Source organism: Brachypodium distachyon, chromosome 2 (assembly GCF_000005505.3).
Source record: "Brachypodium distachyon strain Bd21 chromosome 2, Brachypodium_distachyon_v3.0, whole genome shotgun sequence".
Lineage (NCBI taxonomy): Eukaryota > Viridiplantae > Streptophyta > Magnoliopsida > Poales > Poaceae > Brachypodium > Brachypodium distachyon.
The window spans coordinates 48834506-48857422 of NC_016132.3; the positions used below are offsets into that span (position 1 = coordinate 48834506).

Here is a 22917-nt window from a genome sequence, read left to right on the forward strand (position 1 = left end):
CGATCATAGATTACAAAACAATACTAACACTATGGTACATCTAAAAACATAAGAGTATGAAAATACTGGGTATCAAGGGCAGATGCAAGGGGTAGATCTACAAGCAAATAAAAGCACATGAACCTAAACAAGCAAAATAGATGGTTTTAAACCACAATAAACATGCGTTGCATCTAAACATGGTTCAAACTACAAGCAGAGCACATAAATATATACAACACAGTACATGGTTCTAATTACCCTTGCATCTAATTAACACATACACAAAACTACTACATACACAAGCAGAGTTACATCTAAGGGGCATCTAATTGCATACCTTGCATCCCCTTCCATCATTAAGCTATAGCCAGCCATCATTAAGCAAATAAAAGAAGAGTTACATCATCTAATTGCATCCCCTTGCATCATTAAGTTACAGCCAGCAATTGCATACTGTTACTTGCCACATACACAAAATCCAGCAACAGGACAACTTGCCACATCCATATCCAACACAACTACTGCTACTCAACTACTATATACTGAAGGGCACAGAAAATTGCATACAAAATTGAACCAAGGGCACAGGTGCATCACGAATCTAGTCACATCTAAGAGACTAATAGATCTCGATTTCATGGAAAATCAACGCTAACCTTCCTACACGTTCCTACTAACCCTATAATATCGTAACAGAAAAGTGGTGTATGAATAAGCCACATCGACCGCGAATCACATAAATCAAACACGAAATCACATTAATCAGCACTAATCTCATAGATCAAGCACATGGAAACAGGACTAACCTGGCGATTTGTGTTTGATATGACCAGAGAAGGAACAGGCAACGGGGACTAGGGCCGAGAGAGGACGATGCGGGCAAGCCTCAGATCCAGGCGTGAGAGACGATGATGCGGGCAAGCCTCAAATCGAGGGAACGTAGAGGGAATCGTGGCGGAACAAACCTCACCGGCGACGAGATATGGGGGAGCGAGCGGCGCTGAGAAAGGGGAGGGGATTAGCGGCGACTGGAGTGCGCGGGAGGGGAGAGGATGCAACGGCGAAACACCGGCAAACGGGTGGCTGCGAATGGGAGGTCAGTGGCGGCAAGGGCAACAAGCGGCGGCGCCGCCGTTGAGCGTCCGACCGATCCCGACAGTGGATAGGGGAGGGAGAAGAAGGGGAGGGGAAAATGCCTGGAATTATTTTTACAAGTGGGGCTCCCGAAATTTGGACAGGTATGTAGGGCCCACCAACAGAAGAAACGGACAGGGGGGGCAAGGACAGCCAGACGATGGAACGGACGGCATCAGCGAGCGCGCGCACGAAAGAGAAAACGCGTTCTCTATTTTACTCGGATCCCAACTTCTGTTCTACAACTAGACTAAATTTTAAAACTCCTAGTGAAACAAGAAATGATACAATGATGAAATTTAAAATGTATGATACAAATGAAACCACTCACTAATTTCAGCACTTTCTGGAGGGGCCTGACATGTTAGATATGAGGTCTGGCCCAGAGAATTTGTCTTTTTTATATGGCCAGTTTTGTTCCGACGATAGCTTCAAAACTAAACTTCATATTAGTAATATGTTCATGCGATTTTTCTGCATTTTAAAATGTATCACCCAATAAGTTATGGGGTAAATGCCCAGAGGCGGAGTCAGGATTTCAAAAAATGGGTATGCACATTTTTTTACGAGAGACGATCCACAGGACGGTAGGTGTACCATCTACGGTGTGGAGACGGCGATAACCTGTGTGACTATATGTGATGGTCTAACATACTTCAACAAACATAAGACACATGTGGTGGAAAATTTATCTTTTACCACATAAAATTTCTTAATGTATACGTTGAAGTATAAAGAAAACATCTCGATACGGCCAACGCCAAATGAACACCAAGACCTTTAAAACAACGGTCATGCATTTAGTGACCAACCAAGACACAAATTCTATAAGACTAGCCAGCTAATTAAAATGATCAACATTTATCTTACAACATCTAAATAAGACATAAACTCTACAAGAGTACCTAATTAAGCAATACGCAAACTTTGAAATCGGCAAAATACTTGGGTATGCAACATTAGGCTGGCTGCGTCCCGTGTTAATGCTGTATTGGTTCGAGTTACCAGATCAGTTGATTTGGTTTTGCCTTAACCTATTTTTGGTTAACTATGGAGCATTCAACACTTGTGTATGTGTGTAAGCACCAAGTTACTGAAGACTCGACAACATCCACGATACAACTAGTATCATTCATTGCATAAAATGTTTTACCATATATAATGGTCACGTATTTAATACATGTTGGATTAAAGTTATCACCATAACCGTGTTGTAGTTGTCATGTAATTTAGCCTTAGTTCCACCGCGATAGGGATTAATCACAAGACTACCTAGTATCGACTCCGTGATAACTTGTTACAAGTAGGATGTAACTATTTTCCATGATGTTTAAAACATAGTCATCACTATAGCTTCAATGACCACAATGTGATTTACATACAATTTAGGAAGTTAACATGATAGTTTATACTAGTTACGAGTTACGCCTACGATGGTGCTTATCTTATCTCCGGTATGTACAAAACATGATGATCAAATAAGCATGTAAGCAACACAAACAATTTAAACCATATCTTATAAACATTTAATATAGATACAAATTTATAACTACAATCCTGAATATAATTCAAATTACACTTTGGGATCTTACATAAAAGAATACAACATCGCGAAAAGCCGAATCTGAACCTCTCGAAGAGTCGAACTTAGTCCGAATGACTAAAAAATGTATGAGTACATAAAAGATTGCAACATTTCAAGCTCTCTGATAGAAGGGAGGTTTCAAGAGATTTAGACACAAAAAATTAGAGTTTATAAAAGATTAGACATGATTATTTGGTAACAATATATATATATATATATATATATATATATATATATATATATATATATATATATATATATTTCATAACGAACCAATTGTGAAGGTTATAGAAGTGTACTCCTCCGTGTAATGGACTAATTTGTTTCAATAAATTATGTTTTGCAATAATGAAAAAAATGTTCTCATCGTGTTAGCTCCTCTAATAAATAACACATGTTTCAGAAATTATATTGATTCTTGTCAGAATGAAGGTTGATTAAATAGTAAAAAACACCATGATCGTCTGAATCAATAAAGTTTGATCACACAATTCGATAAGAAAAACAACAAGGAAATGGTTTACTAAATTTAAACTGCAGTGGATGATATGAAAACTTTGATATGCTAAATACATTATGATTTATTTTGCGCAACAGCACAGGTTAATACACATCCACATCCAACAAGAAGTCCAGCTAACCAAGTGTCTTACAGCCAACATGTTTTTTCTATTAAGCTAAACAAAATATTCTTGAACTAAACATAGCCTCACAACTTGATTTCATACAGAATAACATTAGGAACTTAACTTAAGGCATCCAGAATGGTAGAAGAGACCTTCATATAACCATTGGTTGCAATCACGATAGTCTTCTGTTGCTTAAAACTGTTTATCAACTATCAGATTTCACAGGGCAGTAGAACTTTGTTTTGCTTGTGGCATCGTGCGGGACAACAATGACACAAATACATGTTGTTGGTCAGCTCATAAGTTCTGAAAACCAGGAACTCGACGTCTTGAGAGACTCTATTTATACTGCTCACCGGTTGTCTTCCGTTGCTATAACAATCTTTGCTTTTTGGGAAATAGATCTCAACGATCTTAAGAGCTCTAGCCATCCCAAGTAGAAAGGTTAGAAAGTCCCACTGATACCATTCCCCTTCAAAACACTCGAAGGCTAATTTGTTAATAGTATGTTCGACACACTGAATAGAAGTTGTTGTGTCCCAGTTTTCAATATTAACCCGCCGCGGATCTGATCGATTGTCCGGCTGCAAACATTAAATTAATGTGATCAACAATTAATGTACGATAAAGCCATTGTGCATAAGAGATGGTATAAGGCCGGATTAAATTAACTAGCTAAATACACTTGCGTTGCTACGGAATTAAAGATATATATTACATGTATGAGTTATTTAAAATATTCATGTGATCGTGTTTTTCTAATTTTATGCTAAATAGGAATTCTCAAAAAAATTATCCCAAAATTATGCATCAAACCAACCAAAAGATCATGATACATAAATGTACTACATTGGAATGTGTGGCAATCAAGTGACAATCATCTAACAAGCTAACTTATAAGTGTATTGACGACCACTAACTCAGATCTTTATAAGTGTATTACATGTATGAGTTATTTTAAATATTCAAGTGATCATGTTTTCTAATTTTATGCGAAATAGGAATTCTCAAAATAATTATCCCAAAATTATGCATCAAACCAATCAAAAGATCATGATACATAAATGTACTGGAGTACATTGAAATGTATGGCAATCAAGTGACGATCATTTGACAAGCTACGGAGTAGTCTTGGTATGGTGAATTGACAACCACTAACTCGGATCTTTATAAGTCATGTAAAGAATGTAATCAACAAGTAATGTACGATAAAGCCATCGTACATAAGAGATGGTATAAGGCCAGCTGCTGTAATTGTTACCTCGATGCAGAACACCTCAAGACATGGGAAGCATTTGAGCAACTGCGTAACAAAGACCGTGTATCCTTTCTCTGAGAATGGCACCTGGATGGCCAGAGTCTTCACGCTGGACATCAGGGTCCTGGATTGCACGATGCCACCCTGCATATGCACAAACATATCACAGGAAGCAAGGATATTTTCAAAGCAATATAGCATCAGAGTTTGAGCTGCAACCAACTGAAGAAAATGGCAAGAATTACTGAATTACATCAAAAATGGTATCGCGTAGCACAAGTGGCCGGACGCTCTTCCCCAAGTACCCCAGCACCTGCAGCTTCGGGGCGAAATCAATTTTCAGTGTCGCTGCCCCGCTCGGCAAACCGATCCCCACCAATTCTTCAAGGTTCGGGGCGTCCGTGATGACGAGCTCCTTCAAGTTTCCGAAGTCACCGTACAGGCGTGTCAGACTCTTGGACCGGAGGCAGATCTTTCCGGCACCGGTGATGTTCTTGAGCTTTGCGCACTCTAGGGATGGGCAGTGCGACAGCATCGCCTGCAGGGTGTGCTGGGTCACGCCGACGTTGGACAGGTCGAGCGTCCTGAGGACAGGGAGCCACAGCGCGCCCGCCTGCGCGTAGTCGGGAAGGTCGCAGTGGCAGACTCTCAGGGTTTGCAGGGAGGCGAACTGGAGGAGCAAGGCCGGAAGCGGCGGCTTCGGGACGGTGTAAAGCATGTCGACATCGAGTTCCCGGACGCCACGGCTCGCGAGGGTGCGAAACCAGCGGGCGACGGTGCCCGTGTGTTTGATGAAGCCCTTCCCGTACATGACGAAGCGGAAGCTGCGGATGGGGATGTGCCGGGGCGCGGCGAGGATGGAGTCGATGGCGTGGATGACCCAGTCGCACCCGCGGCCCCCCTCCGGCGGGAACGGCTGGCACGCGTTGAAGTCCAGGAGAGATTGGTCGAACAGGTGGCGCCACCGCGAGGAGAGCACCGTCGAACGGGCGGCGTCGCGGAGCGGGAGGTAGGAGAGGATGGACACCAGGATCGCGTCCGGGAGTTCGCTGATGCGGTCCCTGCCGTCCTGGGCCGCCGCGCCGCCGCCGGACTCCGCGCGAGGGCGTTTAGCCGCCCTGCCATCGGACTCCTCGCCGGTGTTGACGCTCGGGGGCGGGCCCTCGGCGAATCCGTCAGAGTAGGGGGGCGGCCGATCCGCCGACTCTGGGGACACGATCTGACCTCGCTGCGACGAGGTCGAGGAGACGGTAGCGGGAGAGTTCACGAGACACATGCCTGCTCGATCAGACGGAGAGTTGGGGGTGAGGATATTTCCGTCGAACGGAATTCGTGGTTCTTTTCCGCTGGATCCGTATCCTTTTGCCTTGACGGCGGTTTTAATCCCCGTACGTCGTGTATCTGGAAACCGCGGTTAGATCTGGCCTGGCGTGTGCTCTGTCTCACGGCTGACCACAACCTGCCCCCATCCACCGCGTGCGGTAGCGCAAGCGGTGCAGTCGTGGGGGTTCGACAAGTGTGCCGTGCTGGTGACTTGAACTGACGTCACAAGCATACCAATCGAAGCCGACTGTGAAGGTCTTCGGGAAGTCCCGTAACTGCTCACGGTACCTCTGACTGCTACTTTTTTGTTTTGACAGTACGGTACATCTGGCTACTGGTAGTACTCGGTACAGATTGAGCGTTACCGGTTTACAGCGCTCTTTTCTATCCCTAATAATCTATCCATAACAATAAAATCACGAAGGTTTCTTCGTGGTCGTCCGCCGTGCATCAATTTTCGTGCACGTTCTGATTTTTCGTGTCTCTTTATACTCTATCGAACCTTCCTTTTTCTATTTTCACAGCGCTGCCTTCTCGGGCCGCCGCGCCGACTCAACTGCCCGCGCAGCACCTCCCTGCGGTGACCGCTCTCGATACGCGTTGGCGCCGGATTAGATTATCGTGCAAGAGACGAGCAAAGGGGTCTAGGCTTGATCGGCGCTATCCACCGTTCCTCGTGCACTGCATCACCGCGTGCTCTGATGCTAGCCACGGTCGGCGGACGGTGTGGACTGGGTGCCATGTCCGTGGCCGCGGCTGCTAGCATCGGCCCTGAGATCATTTTGATTGAATGTCCAATTATATTGTTATGTTCTGTATAAACATGAATTTTCGTGTGCACATGTTTAAGTGGCCGTGGCAACGCACGGGCACTGTATAATTTTTTAATAAAAACAGAAAAGGGTTACATAAGCCTTGTTTGGTGTCAGTGTATTTTTTAGTTAAAAACATTAGTTTGAAACGTGTTTTAATTTGGTAAAAAATAGAGTGTTTTGTTGGGGAAACTAGGGATAATCTCCCCAAATTCTTCCTACCAAACAACCATTTAAAGTTTGTAGTATTTTTCAATTTGGAGTGGTTTATACCTTAAAACACACATCAAAAACTCTAATACGAAACAGGGCCTAAGTAGTTTTGGTCGACTTAAAAGACGTAAGAAGTCAATATTGTTCCTGCCTTGTGTCAAAACATAACGGTTTTGCTATTGATAAGTCACATGTTCTTTTTTAATTAGAGAGCAATCAACATGTTAGCCATTGGATCTTAATCCAACGATAGCAAATGAGAGATGAAAGAATAAGAATGACCTTCAGATTTTAATCCAACGGTTATGAAAATGTCGGCTGATATTCAAGTCTCATTCTTAAAAAACAGGCGACTTAAAAATAGCCACCCAAAAAATTAATACTCCCTTAAAGTTAAAAATGGGTTAGGTGGAATTGTAACCGAGCAATATAGCATGAGTCGATTTTAATTGTTAACTTAGCATCCGTGATGGATTTTAAGTGTAACTTAGCATCCGTGATGCTAGCTGGTAGACCCACATGGTCCTCGTGCTAACTCTATCTTTGTGAATGCCGTAAAAGTATGACGAGTCCTGGACCCTCGGTTTTTCTCTTAACTCTTTCTTCTCTCCTTCAACTTTAGCAATTTTTTAATCAGGGTTAGCTAACCGGCATCTCTTGTAAATGTGTAATCCTGACATAGCAAATGACGGCAATAAAGTTACAAGTTTATTAAGACACGACACCAAGTGATGCCAGTGCAAACATCAGTAACCCCAACAACTTTGTGGAACAGGTGTTTTAAAAAACTAGGCCTGCGGAGGGGAAGAAACCTTCCGGTACCGTTTGAAAGAAGAAGACCTTCTCATACAGGTCTAGAAAATCCCCGAACCTCATGCCCCACCCATACACAGCGGCACCGCGACGCCACGTCAGATCAAAACCGGCTTTAGACCTATGTTTTGGTACGGGATAGGTGTTTTGGTTACACCTAGTTTTGTTAAACGATAATCATCACCTTTAGTCAGGCTGCACGAGTAGTTTGTTTTTTGTATCGACTTGCAACGACATTGTAATTCTTCGCAGACTATTTTCTTTTGCAAACATATGGTCCCTCCTTTCCAATATAGAGGGCCAGTATCTAGAATCGGATTAACCAAGAAAATGTTGATATCTAGTGGCTCAAATTTTCAAGCTCGCCATTAGCCCTTTCGCTTGCAAAATGAATTAATGGCTAAGCGTGTTTCTCGGCCGTGCATGGTAACTGAGTGCGGTTTTATTTCAGCATGCAAAAGGAAGGAAGTCAAAAACCTCAATTCGGTTTCTGTGGTCGGCATGATTATGGGAATGAGTAATTGCCCATCATAATGGTGGGGAAAGAGGGGATTGGGGAGGAAAAAGCAAAATCACAGAAACAAGAAAAGATCGGCGTATGAAATTGGCACGAAGAAAATTTTGAGATCAGCCCTCTATATTGAAAATGAGGAAATAATTAGATAAACAAACAAACAAACATGAAACATGCTTTGAAGATAAAATACTTCTGGCATCGTTAAGTGTTGTTGTTGAGTGGCAACACCATAATTAAGAGAGTGTCAGTAGGTTGTGAACCAGTTGCGCCAATTTTACAAGCGAAGGTTGCCGTGCATTTGACAGAACGATGGTGGCACTGGCGGCATGACATAAGGTTTTACAGTTTCAACCTCGTTTTGCTGGTGTTCCATATCGTCGGGAGTGTGGAAGAGATGGTGTGGTCCTTGCGGATGGCAACGCTTGGTCATCGAGATGATCTTCGGAACTCCGATTCCACTCAAGTTCATCCGTCGGGACAAAATCGAGCGCCAATGCAAGTTGCTGTCATCTCCTCGAGGAGACCAGGTTTGATTTTCTTGTCATGGATGCGCGCTAGCGAGATCCCTTGTCAGGTTCTTCAGATCAATTCAACGATTTGACAACGACAGCTGCGACTTCGTGATGCTGGTCCTTCGAGGCACGTGTAGGAGGACTTCGCATTGTCATCGACAAGGTCAAGCTAGATTTGGTAGAGTAGCGGAGACAACGGCACGTGATCGGCTCGTTTTGGCAGCGGCAGTGGTCGTCAGTTTCTTCACTACATGTCTTTTTCGATGAAAAAAAAACATGCCACAAAGAAAATCGTGGGGATATTTATGCAAATACAAATATCAGCAAGGTCAATATAGCGAAAAGAACAAAAGAGAAAAATCACGGAAGAGGAGTGGCGGAGAAAAACCGTAATAAGCATAGGCCGCCAAGAAAAGGCACGAAAACAGAGCAAACCCCAACCGCGAACTGCTCCAGTCGGCTTCGTCCTTCCTCCCTCCCTCGCTCCGGAGCCCGATCAAGCATCCTATCCTATGGCTCCTCTCCTCTCCCCGCCGCTGCTCGCCGACATGGTGGCCAAGTCCCATTCCTCCTCCACGGCCATCCGCTGTTCCGGCAGTGTCCGGCGATGGGCAGTCGCAGGGTTGTCTAGCGCCGGTAGGAAAGAGCGGCACCGGAAACGGAGGGCGTGGGGGAAGAGGGGCTTGCGGGTGTTGGCGGTGGCGACGGAGTCCCGCAGTCCGGATGGGGGCGCCGCGGAAGATTACTACTCCGTTCTTGGCGTTGTGAGTGGTTCAACTTCGAAGTACTCGTTCGCACTTGCAGAAAACAACTGTCTTTTCCCCTTACCTCCGAAAAAGACTAATTCTTGCATGTTTTCAGATGCCAGATGCAACACCCCAACAGATCAAGAAAGCGTACTACAACTGCATGAAAGCATGCCATCCGGATCTCAGTGGGAACGACCCCGATGTGACGAACTTCTGCATGTTCATCAATGAGGTTTACACGGTATAATCCTGAGAAATAAAACTTCGCTTTTCCTTTTTTGGGGCGAAATGAGCAGTTTGCGTAAGTTAACACGAGCAAGGGATGAGCAGGTGCTTACTGATCCCATCCAGCGAGCGGTGTACGATGAGATCCATGGCTACACTGCAACAGCAACCAACCCTTTCTTGGATGATGCGCCTAGGGATCATGTGTTTGTCGATGAGTTTAGCTGCATAGGTACCTATGGCTACAAACTGAACAGAGTTTTGCCTCGTTTCAAAAAAAAAAACTGAACAGAAAGTTTCTGTTAGACTATCTAAAGTGGGTTCCTAATTAAAGTTCGGCACTTGGATCACATCTATGCAGGATGCAAAAACTGTGCCAATGTGTGTTCCAATGTTTTTGAAATCGAGGAAGATTTTGGGCGTGCGAGAGTTTACAACCAGTCAGGCAATCAAGAGCTAATCCAAGACGCCATTGACAGCTGGTGAGACGGTCTAAGCCCCTGTTCTACCTTTACCGTGTGACAACTATGCAAGCATACCTACTGAATATAAATGCTGCAAATTATGCTGAACAAAATGAGTGTCGTTTAAGGATTGCATTCTGACTGCTAATATGATTCTGATAATCTTCGAAACTTCCTTGTCCAGTCCGGTTGACTGCATCCATTGGACTTCAGCTGCACAACTTTCACTACTTGAGGATGAGATGCGCAGAGTAGAGAGAGTGAATGTAAGGAGAATTTCTGAGATTTCTTATAGCATTGTGAACTGTGGTTGCAGTTAGTTAAAAAATACAGTCGCACTGCTATTTTCAAACCTACTAGATTATCTCACATCATTTGAGCAGGTAGCATTGATGCTTGCTGGTATGGGAAGTTCAGCTGATGTGTTCCGGATGGTAATATCTCACATCATGCAAAATTTATTTATCTGTCCTCACTTTGTAGTGTAACACCACATTGTCAATTCCAAACATGGTCTAAATTTCATCTGAAAGTATGGTCTGAGTTTCTTTAATTGCATCCACCTCCTGAAGCTGTTGCATACTACTGTAGTGCCCGTTGCTGTTTTTGCATAACTTGACGTGTCCGATGTATAATTGTATTATCTTTCCTGTCCGTCAGGCAAGTAGACGCTGGGAGAAAAGACAGGCGAAAGTCTTGGTATAATTCTCTGTTCGATACATGGCTTTGTTTATATATGTAGACGGACTTCCATTTTAAGTCCGCATAAAAGAAAAAGAGTTCCAGTTTAGAATGTTAGGAGAACAACGTTTTTATCTTCACATATTACTACATGCATATCTTTCTGAACCTCTCTATGTCTATCCGCTGGCAGGATAAGGTCAGGATGCGGATGAGCCAAGATGATTCTAACAAGGGAAGCTCATGGAGTGATATATGGGGATCACCAACAAGATATCAAAAGAATGGTAAAACTAGCATACTGTCATTGTCAATTCCTCAATTAGACCATTTCGGTTCCCATCCTTTGCCTATCTGCCTCCTAATGCTCCGGCTAACACATTAACCAGAAGAGGACACCAATGAGAGAGTGAAGCGAGCGGCCGCCGCAGCGAGGAGGTGGCGAGAGTACTCGAGGAAAGGTACAGATAGGCCTCCTACATTCAAACTTCCAGAGGCAGCGTCCAACAAGGAATGAGAACACAGTTACACATCAATGAGATGTTTCATAAAGTGATGGTTGGTTAACCCCTCGTTTACTCCATGTATAGTCTAATTATTTGCAGAGAGCTGTATAGCATGTGCTCTCTCGCTCTCTCTCTCCCTCGTTTCCACATGTTACCGTATCTGTAAATCATGTGCTAGAGTTAGTTCATGTTAATCAATGATTACCCATAGAAAAAAGGTTCAGGATGTAAAACAAGTGTACAAAGACAGTAGACCCTTGTGAAAAGGCAAATCATATTACTAGGAGACGACGGTTTGTGAAAAGGCAAAGAAACTTCTTCATACTCCAAACCTGCATGGATCACAGGTTCAGATATTACCGCGTAAGGCCGCAGTACTGCATTGCTGGGCAAATCTCCTTTGGCAGTGTCCAGTGGTTGATCGCCGGTTCCCGGAGGCGAACACTGCCAAGGAAGACTCACCCTGTAATGCATGCGTCCTAGCAGCCAGTCGATCCATGGGCTTGCAGACTGACTCCCCCGGATTTAGCTGAGGCTTTTGCGCTTTGCTTCTTGGTGGGCAAATGTCCCAGGTTTCCACCTTCCGTATTTATACATGCACACAGTACTGTCACGCTGCAGTACGTAGGATGATACATGGAATCAGCATTTTCTTTGATCCGGATGTAATATCCGGATGCTCTATTTGTTTGCTCGCATTTGACTGATGTAAATTCCGGGAGTACTCCTATTTTTTTGCGGGGACTTGACTGCTACATTGATCTATAATTCCATATACGATTGGCAAGATAGCCCCTAACTGCTCCAAAAAGCTTGCCATCGGAGGAGAGCCAATTGGGCTCTCCCGCACGGGCGCGCGTCGCTGCTTTCTTTTATCCAAACTGCTGCTGATGTTGTGCTTGCAATGCGTATTAACCAAACTACAAGTCTTGCTCCTCCTATGACCAGCTGAGCTAGCGTTTTCTATCCTAGCTAAGCAAGGTAAGCTAGAGATCCAATCAGACCTTGAGTTTGTGTTTTTGCTGTCGTTTGCAGTTAAGCCGTAACTGATCCTTCATCCCGAAGATCTTACCATATCTTTCTGGATATTTCGGACATGTCGCCTGTGGCATATGCCACCGAAATATCCTACTCTTTCGATCTAAATTAATTGTAACATACTTGTACATGTGTTTCGGTGTTTATGTACATGCGTATCCTGACAAATTTGTGATAACTAATTTGGATAAGATGGAATACTAAAAACAGCTGCACAACCATGCCTGCATGGGCTAATCTCACTCTCATCTGACTGTAATGGCCAATGCCCTCCTCTTCTTTAGTTTATTGACATCTGTCTCCTCTGCACTTGGTGGTACATGAAACCTGAGCATCCTAGTCCAGATTAATTGTGATTTCGTTTCTAACAAGTCCCTCGCTCTTTCGTTTCAAATTGTAGAGTAGTGGGTGGATATGCGCTCCTTGGCTGCTCGCACATGGTTTCTCTATCGAATTTAGGGATGCTGGCCTTGTGTTGCGGTCAGGCCGAAAGATGGAAGCACCCCACTTGCGGTATGTGCCCTTACCTTGGCCCTGGCTGTCTAAGCTGAAGGCAAGCAGAGGAGACATTGTATGCACCGAGGTGAAACGAAAGGTCGCTTGCTTTTGGAGGGAAGAGAAGCCAGACGAGGCAGAGGTACCATGCATTCCATTCCGAAAGCACATTCGTCCATTGGAAAAAAAAAAGAATCCGACCAGAGATCTCTAGATCGCCATCAAGAAACGAAGCTCCTCCGGAACAGTCCTCCCCTCCAAGCATATGCCGAGTAGGATCCATTTCCCGATTCCGGCTTCGCGCTATATATATATATATGTCACTTCAAGGGACGATCTTCACATAGAAGCAGGGCAGCGGAGGCAACGGGGGATCGCGGTCGCGGACTGTGAATGGCAGGCAGTTCTCCTCTGGATCGCGTAAGGCAGCAGCCATGAATGCATAGCCGAAGCTTGCAGCAGGCCGTGCATGTACTGTACTGATGTACGTGCGTCGTGCCAAAGGAGAATTGCCCTGCGAGGCTGCGATTCGGATTTGTTCGTTCAGCTGCTGCTTTTCTTCGCCTGCCTGCTAACTAGATCTGCACGTGCAAGTTTAAGTTGCGTCCACTCCTGTTACAATACTCCCTCCATCCAACAAAAGATGTCTCAAGTTTATCAAAATTTAGATGTATCTAGACATGACTTAGTATACAATACATTTAAATTTAGTCAAAGTTGAGACATTTTTTGTTGGACGGAGGAATTCTATTCTGAGTACTGATTTTGTACTTGTCGTAGGCAAACGCACAGCGCATTCTGGCCGAGGCCTTCATTTCAAGCGTGTCGATGCTGATTGCAGCACATTTTCCTCGATTTTTCCATGTCCTCCGGAGCGAAACTGGACGTATGATCCCTGCCCCAGTTCGTCTATCATCTTTATCTTTATTAATTCTTTAATTTGGAGTTGCGTCCGTGTTAGGTTATAGGCTCGTACGTCTTCCCGCAAATTACATCGATGCCACCGCCAAGTCGCCGAACCATCGATCTTTTTCTCTATTCTCTTTGTCTCCACGGGCGCCGCCCGCCGGACTCCACCGCCCAAGGCAACACCGAAGGACGAGATCTCCACAGCTGCCGCCGCGCTCCCCGACCAGATCTCCATGGCTGCAATCGTGCTCCCGGTCGAGGACAGCCCCGCCGCAACGTTCCCCGACTAACTCCACGCCCTGGGACCCGGCAATAGGGCTACCACCCTGCACTGAGAGCTTCCGCGCAGCGGCCCCTCATGGTCCTCGGCGACCTCCTCCTCATCTGCGCGCCGCCACCACCGGCTTGCGCCGCCGCGTCAACATCGCAACCCCACGTGAAGCACCACTCACCGTGCAGCCCGTCCGCCGACATCCTCGTGCGCTGCGAGCACCACGCTGCGAGCCCGTCCGTCCACATCCCGGGAACTCAACCGTCGCGCGCCTCCCGGGTACCAGCCCGCCTCTCCTTCGGTCGCTATCCCTTGGCCGTCACCTCCTCCAGCCGAGCTCCACCGCCGTCCAGCAGCCATCCGGCCGCACTTAGGGATTTCCAAGTCCCAACTATTGACCTCTCTGTTAGGGATTTCCAAGTCCCAACTGCATGTGTGCTCGCAAAGTAGTGTGTTCTCTTGCTGCTAATTGGAGGATTAATAGTGTTCTCAACAAAGCTACCTGATCGATCTTCGTATGCTTGGATTGGTTTGTTAACGAAGAACTGAAGTACTAGCTTCTCACAGCTTAGTCTGGTGTTCACACCGCTTATTATTGTTGGTTTGATGTCTAATTTTGGTTGACTTGCTACTTGACTTTTGGTACTCAATTCAGTGCAAAACCTGGATTTGTACTTAGCAGCAGATAATGAATATCACCCGATTCCATAATTGTTTGCTTTGATTTTTCAGGGGTGGAGTTGTGCATAAGATACTCAAAAGGTCTGAAAAGGACTCAAAAGACTGGTACTCAAAAGGTCTGAAAAGAGGAATACTACAAGGTTGTGCTTGTTATGTATTGACACATTCAGTAAAAGTTATTTCTCTGCAATATATTCCAAATTTTCCATGATGCTCTTTCTCCTCACACACACACACACACACACCAATATATAGTGTATAGTATATTCAGATGTATTTAAACTGACTGCTATTCATTCATCCTTGTCTATTTGCAGAACATGATCTATGGTCCTTCTGTTAACATGAAAAGTACATATTTTTTGTGGAGAATGAGGAGTGCATCTTTTAAGGGCTTATGGTATGGACTATCTTGATTTTGTAAGGTCCAAATCAGTTGTATGAAAATTGAATTTGTAATGTTATGGGTACCTATGTGCTCATTTCGCTAGGCTGGTTGCAGACTTGCAGTTCTTCTAAAATCAAAGAATCTTTAATATTAAAATGAAACCGGATGAAGAACTCAGAGGCCGATGGGGAAAGAACATGAAGTTATCTTTTATATAGTCCATCCTGGAGGCTTCATGATTATGGTACTAAGTAGGGTTGTTTACATCTTAATTAACATTTGGCATGCAGATATTATTTCTTTATAGCTTCCTTTGGAGACCATGTTTTGTGGGTTATATTATCAGATATTGACTGCACTTTCGAATATCAACTTAATGTGTCTTGGAGTTGTAGTGGGCAATACCTTTTTATCCCGGCGATGCTATCTATATACACCGTAATTTTCAGAAGGAAAACATTGTTGTCTTCCGAGAAAGTAGATTATAGAGAGAAAATCTTCAGAAGAAATCTTTTTTAAAGGATGTTTGGTGCTCATCAAAAAAGACCAAAGAGATGATGTTTTGATGCATGTTTATTTTGTTGCTCCGTTGCAACCCACATGCATTTCATTTGAACTCCTTCTTGATGAGACTACTACTAGCTTCTTCAGCTGATGCTTCTCCAGGTCAGTTAATTGTTTTGCTTCTACAACATCTGGTATGTGTTGGAGTGGTCACCTTGAGACTAGAGAGAGAGAGAGGGCGAAACATTATTTGATCTATTCCTGAATTATTGTTTGAGTAAATATGTCCTGTAAGATTATGCACATCGAAGATAAATTTTAATTCCTACTTTGAAAATTATGAGCATCAGGCTGCCCTTATCTATGATTTAGCTGACATGGATGTTTCTATATTTTTAAATGGCTGACCAGTGACCCTTCTAATTAGATTTAATCAAGCATAGCGCTGCAATACAAATTATGAACAGTTTGGTCAGGATATGGAATTATTTCAATGCTCCATTTTTTCAATTTAATGTACAGTTGGTCCAAACTAAAAGATTAAAGTCTGAACTTCTGCTTGGCATCTTTAGTTCTTAACAGAGATGTGAATTTACATCTCTTGCCTTTTTTCAGGGTGTTAAACCGGATGCACGGAAGGAGAGGCTAGGTTCAAACACATCTGCTCGAAATGTATAAATGTTTGTGTCTCGCTATAGTTACCTGGAGGCAGAATATACAGAGCAAAATATCTTGACCCAGCTGTTTGGTCTTTAAGAGATAACTAGCATTCCTTTAATTGATGCCTTTATAATTTTTTTGTTCCATATCAACGCACGAGCTTTTAACTAGTCACATCTTAATCTCCAGATTAGATCCGGCCTTAAAAAAACAGGCGCTTACGTTTACATTTTTTTTCTTTCTGAAACTGGATTAGTTCGGATCTTTAAACTCCTTGTGCCGCGCCCGCGTTGCGTGCTGGCGATGCCAAACCACTCGATCGACGTTTCTTTCAGAGGAAACAATTTTATACTACTGGAATTGAACCCGGCTGCTCAATTAGTCAATCTCATCAGATCTATAATAGCCAGCTAGCTAGGCCGAGTCGTCGACGGTTAGTGCAGCGCACGTTGGGGTACCCAATGTTCGCTGTCACACGCCAAAACGTAGGAAAGTTGTGGCACGGTTCATACCCACGGTTCGATTTGCATGCACAAGGGTAAACTCAGACCGTGTGCCTTTCGGTTTTATTCAGGCTGTGAATGAAGCCTTCACCCCGAAGCAATTTTTTTAGCTGACTTTCAGAACCTGCGTCCCACACGAAATTGCCGAGATTAAACTTTTTCCACGGTCATGAAGAATTGAAGCTTATCTTTTCATATGTCGTGACAATGACCAAGCTAGGCAAAGTTTAGCAGTGCAAAACTTGAAGAGCTTCTAATCCTGGCTATTTTTACGATGCGTTTCTTTTCGGCTTATAGGACCAGCTTCTATTAGAAACTGTCCTCACCTAACTTCTTGGAAAAGCCACATCATAAATTTTGCTATACTTCTAAAATAGTTTAGTTCAAACTAGTTTCGTAACCTAATCAAATTTTGGTCACGGCTTCTCTAGGAAACTGGGAGATGACAGCTTTTCAAAAAAAAACGGCACAGGAAACCGAAAAGAACCGACCCCTGTTCTCTGTCTGTATCTACTGCTGAGTACCGGTACAAGACAACAAAAGGCTTCAACCAAACCATTGACAAAAGGACTAGCTTGTCCCTCTCAATCCCTCAATAGCCAACCAATCAACTCTGTGCAACAGCTAGCAATGTCTCAGATTTTTCTGTGTGCTAATGTATGATTCAAAGAACCAAAAAGAAATGGGGGGAAACTAACCGACAGAAGGGGGCAATAGAACAAGAAACCAAAACTCCACGAGTTTAATCATCTGTTCGATCTTATTGGTGACCGGACCCACATGTCATGCATGTCTGTCCGCATGAGCAGAATCATGTCATGGCAGTGCCCTCCGCCGGCTGCTCGACCTTCACCCCTCCCAACATTGCCAGCCCGTCGCCAGCATGCCGCCGGAACACCATGGCGCACTCCGGAAGCTCGCCGAGCCCCGCGAACATGGCGTCGTCCTCCTCGCTCCTTTCCCCGCCCGCGGCGTCGCCGCCGCCGAAGCCGAATTCGTCGGGAAGGAGCGTGTCGACGGCCGCTTTGCCGAAGAACATGGGCCCGTAGAGCAGCAGGTCGTCGGCCGCCTCGACGTCGGAGGACGAGGAGGTGACGGAGACGACGTCGTAGAGCCACTTAAACTCGTCGTGCACCTCGATGGCCGGCGGGCTATCGTTGACAACGTTGGCCGCGGTGCCTTGGTGCGCGTCATCGGATTTCGCTGGGTGGTCGGGCTGGTCCTTGGGCTTCTGGGCCTGGCGGTTCTGCTGCGCCCTGTTCGCCACCGCGGTTGAGTGGTTGTGCTCGTAGGAGTAGGTGACGAGCACCATGGCCGGGTCGGCCTGGCTCCTCTCCACTTGCTTCCTCGCCGGGCACCCCTTGGAGCTACTGCACCTGTAGTAAGCCCTGCTCGTAAACACCAAAACCCCAAACTAAGATCAGCAAATCACAAGAACGATTTGCATGACAAGACCTCGAAGAGCACAAGACCATGACGCCGGCCGGAAGCCAAATTAATGCTCTGCCGTCTCAATCCAAATTAAGTTCCAAACTCCCAATAATTGCAGCGCTATGGTGGTACCTACCTTGGGAAGGGGGAGCCCTTGATGGGCTTCTGGCCGTACTTCCGCCAAGCCCACTCGTCGGTCGGCGTGTTGCCCTCGCCAACGCCCTTGGGCCGCGGCGCGCTCACGTCGGCGAGCGGCACGGTCACCACCCGCTTCTGCAACGACCGCCTCTTCCCGCTAGGCGACGACGTCGTCGACGGCGCCGAACCCGGGCCGGAGGAGTCCACCGAAACGCCATCCCCGCGGGCCTTCTGCTCGCCGCCCGACATCGTCCCCGACGACACCGCCCCCTCGCTCCACTCGCCGTCCATACGCACGAACGCACGAATTAATCGAAGAAGCACTAGTAGCTAGAGAGTAGAGCAGGGTGTGAATTGCGAAGCGGCCGGCCGGAGCAGTCCCTGGATCGACGATGCCACCAGCTACGGACAAGGCAACGATCCGGCCGCGGGGAGAGATATAAAGCGAGTGAACTAAACTAGCACGAAGCCGTGTGTGTGTGTGCCTGTATGGATGTACTACTATCATGTGTCGTCGTGACGAGACGTTGGGTTCGTGGGGACGTGGGCGCGCACGCTGCGATAGGGGCCGGGGATTAAACAAAAGAGACAGGCTTTGACGGAATATGAGCGTGCGAGCGACGGCGACGCCTCCCCAACTATCTCTTCATCTATCTATCTATCAGTCAGCCTCCCTGCATGCATGCCTCTTCTCGATCGATTTCCCCATCGACCGGCGCAAGTAGACGAGTAGTAGCACTTGTTTAATACGTACGCGCAGGAGTGGTTGCCGCGAATGCCGCGGGCGTTTCGAAGGATAGCTGCGGAGAGGAGAGAGTCGTAGGGAGGAGTACTTAAGACTTCAGATTTGGATCTTTCTAGACGATGTCATGCATGGTAGAAGTTTCAGCAACATGACGATGTCATGAGGCTAGGTGGTTTTCGTTTGCTTGGAGGAGAAACAATGGTATCGGATCGCACCATGTAGCTTTTTTTTTATATCGTTGGTCAACTCAAATCTGGCAAATTCCCCAATGATATGGTTTCAGATATAGTTATGCAGTCTCCTGTTTGATAGTTCTAACCGCGTACGTACACGCAGTACTCAACCACGTTGCGCGTTATGCAACACGAAGCTGAGCTACAGCCAGATTGACCATCTGTTTCCTACCACCAAGCTCTATTTGTTGTTTTTTGTGTGTTTCAGTTGTAATCTTCCGGTTGGATTCCGTCCAACCTTCTTGAAAAAAAAAAATAGCTCGCTGCAGCTGTTTCGTCAAAAAAAAAATCCTACGATGAAACCCGGTTCAGCCATCGCATCACCAACCATTTTCCCGAATGCTTTCTTTAAATACTCGATGTGTTCGCCTCGATCGACCTCGACTTGTTCCCACTCCGGTCTCAATTATGAGGGGCATGCCATCACCGCATCACGCAGCGCTCTGCAGGCATATAAAACTCCGTTGTTTGACAAAAGCTTAACAACTCGATTAGGTTAATCATCTTAGTTAAGTGCCGTTCTGCAATCTGGTTCATGTCTTGATTTAAGGACGCGGAAACAGCTGCTGTTCGTAATAGGAAAGGAGACTGCAAAAGATTCTCTGCGCGCGTCTTATTCCTACATGTCTCCCTGGGAAGTTCACACCGCAATCTGTGGTGATTTGGCTCAACTGCTCGAGACAGAGTGATGGACGATGCTGGCCGGGACAACGGTCCCCTGACTTGAATCGTACATGCATGGCCGTGTTTCGTCTGCATGGCATACACAGTAAATTGCATCCGAGGTTGGCACACGGCAACAATTTAGTCCAATATCTTGCAAAACAATCATCGCTTGCAGGCATGCTTTAGGTCCAAATGACAAATCCGGCCATACTCGCAATGACGTGGCCTTACATGTAGCCTTCGTGATTCATTTCGAGGGGGTTATAGAAAGTTTGCTTTTATAGATCTCTCCGAGCCACCAATTCCCCGTTAGAAACACCCCGAATCCCTAACCGTAGGTGTCGCTCTCTCTCGTGCCATTCCAACCCCCTCCCCTGCGGTCACCGGCTCCCGCTCTCCTTCCGCGACGCTACCCATCGCTCTGCATCATTGACTACCCTCCGTCTTCAGTGTAGGCACTATGACCCATGAGCTGCAGAGCGATGGGGAGGTGCCATGGAAGGAGAGCGGGAGCAGACAGCCGCTCTTGACAGAGATGGCAACCGCGCTAGAGAGAGACGGCGACCGCGAGGGGGGGGGGGGAAGGAGGGCGTGAGCGAGGCAGACACCAATGGTTAGGGTGGAGGTGTTTTGAATGGGAATTGGCAACTCAGGAGAGGATTTTAGGCCACGAATTAGGCCGGGAGGGATCTGCAAAAGCAAACTTCCTAAAAAAACCTTGGAGAAAAGAATCTCGAAGGCCACGTGTGACGCCACATCATCGCGATTACGGGCAGATCCGTCATTTGGACCTTAAATATGCATCAAGCCAAGTTTAGGGGTAACGATGATTGTTTTGCAAAATGTTAGACTAAACTGTTACCGCGTGCCAAGTTTATGGACCTCCGATGCAGTTACCTCTTTTAAGAGAGCCATGCATTTTGCTCCTTTTTTTTCCGAATATGTAATTATTTTACGGATTTTTCTACTGCTCAGTCAATGCTGTGAGCAGTCGATCGCACACTTTGAGATTCGTGCATGGATGAGATGTTTTTGGTTCTGTTTTTTTTTTCCTTGACCCGAGTTGTGGGCTGATGCGTTGTGTTTGTGTATTGGGCCTAGCTGTTATGCAAGTGGGCCGGCAGGGAATTTCGGCTCAGCCCCTTGTGTTTGTGTACTGGACCTAGCTAGCTGTTTAACGTCTGGTTCTCAAAAAAAAAAAGAAAAAAACTGTTTAACGTCTGCTTCTGGCTATGCTGGAAAAAAAAACGTATGCTTCTGGCGCAGATAATTGTATGTCCAGCGTTAGAATCTTGTTGCGATAGACTTCTGTTTGCATTCTCAATTGAGCAATGATTAGACTTAGATAGATCATAGATGTATGTCAGACATGCATGAAGAGGAGATTTTTTTGTGTCCACTATGAGTGAGTATATTGCGGAAAAAGCAAAAAAAAATACTCCATCCGATACTAAATTGTTGTCGAAATATTACATGTCCCTAGACCCTTTTGAAGAATAGATACATCCATATTTGGGCAAATTTGAGTCAAGAATTTAGGATCAGAGTGAGTGAGTACGTAGCACTATCCCTTGACAAATTAATTATAATTGTTGTCAACGACGAGAATTGGAGGGTGTCAAATTGTCTCTCGGTGATTGAAAGCTTGGAGAAAGACAACTCGGGCCAGTAGCCTACTATAGTGCAATTATCAAGTAGATCGAAGACAAGGAGCTGTTTGCGGAGGTTTCATTCAAGCATGCATGCATGAGGGTTCAAATGTTCAATGCTGATTCGCATAATCTAGCTAAATAAAGAGGGGAAGTATCCAGTGAAAATCCATGTTGGCCTAGTCGGTCGTTGGATCTAAAACATGCGTTCTAGATGAGAGGTGGGAATCCCCCGGTCACTTAAACGCACTTTTGCAGAAACTCCTCTTCTTTTTTCTCCCTCTGCTCTAAAATAGGCCTCTCGTCCCAAACTGGAATCCCTAGACCGAGCGGTTTTGCAGGTTTTCACCCAATAGGGGTTTTCACTAGACACTTCCTCATAGAGGCCCGTCGTTGCCTTTTCGTTGCTGTAAAAAAAAAAGACAAGCCGACGATCACTGAGAGGTCGTGAAATCATTTTGTCTAGATTTTCTTTTCTTAAAAAAACACAATACAAACACCGACGCTCACCAACACGCACCCATCTCAATGAACGCATCCACGCACACCTTATCTCTATGAGCACCTGCGAGATATTACTACAAACGTCTTGTGTTGATGGGTACGTCACTCTTGAAAAAACATCATCAATTAAACACTAGAATAAATCTAGAAAATAAAAGTACCCATATCAAATCTAGGTCCTAAAATTGTAGACACCTGGGATCTCTCCGCTTTCCATTACAAAATACAGCGGAAATGCAAAGTTGTTCAGAACGGCGGTCACACAACCAAGATCGAGGGAAAAAGAGGGGGAGAGAGAGCATCACGACATTACGTGGGCAGGAAACTCGTTGACCAGCCCCACAATCGGAACTAACTACCAGACGAAAACTTTGCCCCGATCCTAGCCCTACCAGCAGTTCTTCAGAGATAGTTAGTGCAGTTCTTCAGGTCTTAAACGGGAGTCAAACTTGTCACCTGACATGTGGGCCCAAGTAGCCACATCGGCACATACATGCGTCCGAACTACATTAGGACGTGTGTTGAACCACTTATGAAACAGTTGGGGCTCAAACGTGCAATTTCAAATAATTAGATCTAAACCCTAGCCCCCGCGTCGCTCCTGGGCGACTCGGGTGGTGACCCCAACTCCCAGCGCCGCCACCAACCTCCCCACCTTCCCCTCCTCCTCGCCGCTGCCGGAGGATGCTAGGGGGCAAA

The 22917-nt window shown here is 45.6% G+C and overlaps 3 protein-coding genes and 1 long non-coding RNA gene across 4 annotated transcripts; 2 read left to right on the forward strand and 2 right to left on the reverse strand.

The window, feature by feature from the left end:
- Nucleotides 1-3245: 3245 nt before the first annotated feature.
- Nucleotides 3246-5968, reverse strand: LOC100837262 (putative F-box/FBD/LRR-repeat protein At5g44950). Its single transcript, XM_003569679.4, has 3 exons — nt 4842-5968; nt 4592-4732; nt 3246-3914 (listed from the first exon to the last, which is right to left on the reverse strand). The coding sequence occupies exons 1-3, from the start codon at nt 5862-5864 to the stop codon at nt 3543-3545; spliced, it is 1536 nt and encodes a 511-aa protein (XP_003569727.1). The 5' UTR covers nt 5865-5968; the 3' UTR covers nt 3246-3542.
- A 3219-nt stretch (nt 5969-9187) lies between these two features.
- On the forward strand, nt 9188-11725 carry LOC100837569 (chaperone protein dnaJ C76, chloroplastic). The gene is made up of 9 exons (XM_003569680.4): nt 9188-9542; nt 9640-9768; nt 9858-9984; nt 10114-10234; nt 10401-10482; nt 10600-10650; nt 10877-10915; nt 11091-11184; nt 11287-11725. The coding sequence occupies exons 1-9, from the start codon at nt 9291-9293 to the stop codon at nt 11412-11414; spliced, it is 1023 nt and encodes a 340-aa protein (XP_003569728.1). The 5' UTR covers nt 9188-9290; the 3' UTR covers nt 11415-11725.
- A 2185-nt stretch (nt 11726-13910) lies between these two features.
- LOC106865983 lies at nt 13911-16519 on the forward strand. The gene is made up of 3 exons (XR_002963492.1): nt 13911-14937; nt 15115-15197; nt 15300-16519. It is a non-coding gene; the product is annotated as an uncharacterized LOC106865983 (long non-coding RNA).
- Nucleotides 16520-17330: 811 nt separating this feature from the next.
- Nucleotides 17331-19160, reverse strand: LOC100837068 (probable WRKY transcription factor 65). The gene is made up of 2 exons (XM_010233960.3): nt 18420-19160; nt 17331-18240 (listed from the first exon to the last, which is right to left on the reverse strand). The coding sequence occupies exons 1-2, from the start codon at nt 18710-18712 to the stop codon at nt 17664-17666; spliced, it is 870 nt and encodes a 289-aa protein (XP_010232262.1). The 5' UTR covers nt 18713-19160; the 3' UTR covers nt 17331-17663.
- Between the last annotated feature and the right edge of the window lie 3757 nt (nt 19161-22917).

What these genes read in the sequence shown, in the direction of transcription:
- LOC100837569 (XM_003569680.4), top strand. Translation starts at nt 9,291, where the DNA reads ATGGCTCCTCTCCTCTCCCCGCCGCTGCTCGCCGACATGGTGGCCAAG. An exon ending in GCAGAGTAGAGAGAGTGAAT is followed by an intron (nt 10,483 to 10,599) that starts GTAAGGAGAATT and finishes TCATTTGAGCAG; the next exon opens with GTAGCATTGATGCTTGCTGG. An exon ending in AAAGACAGGCGAAAGTCTTG is followed by an intron (nt 10,916 to 11,090) that starts GTATAATTCTCT and finishes ATCCGCTGGCAG; the next exon opens with GATAAGGTCAGGATGCGGAT.
- LOC100837068 (XM_010233960.3), bottom strand. Translation starts at nt 18,712, where the DNA reads ATGGACGGCGAGTGGAGCGAGGGGGCGGTGTCGTCGGGGACGATGTCG. An exon ending in AAGGGCTCCCCCTTCCCAAG is followed by an intron (nt 18,241 to 18,419) that starts GTAGGTACCACC and finishes GTTTACGAGCAG; the next exon opens with GGCTTACTACAGGTGCAGTA.
- LOC100837262 (XM_003569679.4), bottom strand. Translation starts at nt 5,864, where the DNA reads ATGTGTCTCGTGAACTCTCCCGCTACCGTCTCCTCGACCTCGTCGCAG. An exon ending in TACGCGATACCATTTTTGAT is followed by an intron (nt 4,733 to 4,841) that starts GTAATTCAGTAA and finishes GTGCATATGCAG; the next exon opens with GGTGGCATCGTGCAATCCAG. An exon ending in TTGAGGTGTTCTGCATCGAG is followed by an intron (nt 3,915 to 4,591) that starts GTAACAATTACA and finishes TAATGTTTGCAG; the next exon opens with CCGGACAATCGATCAGATCC.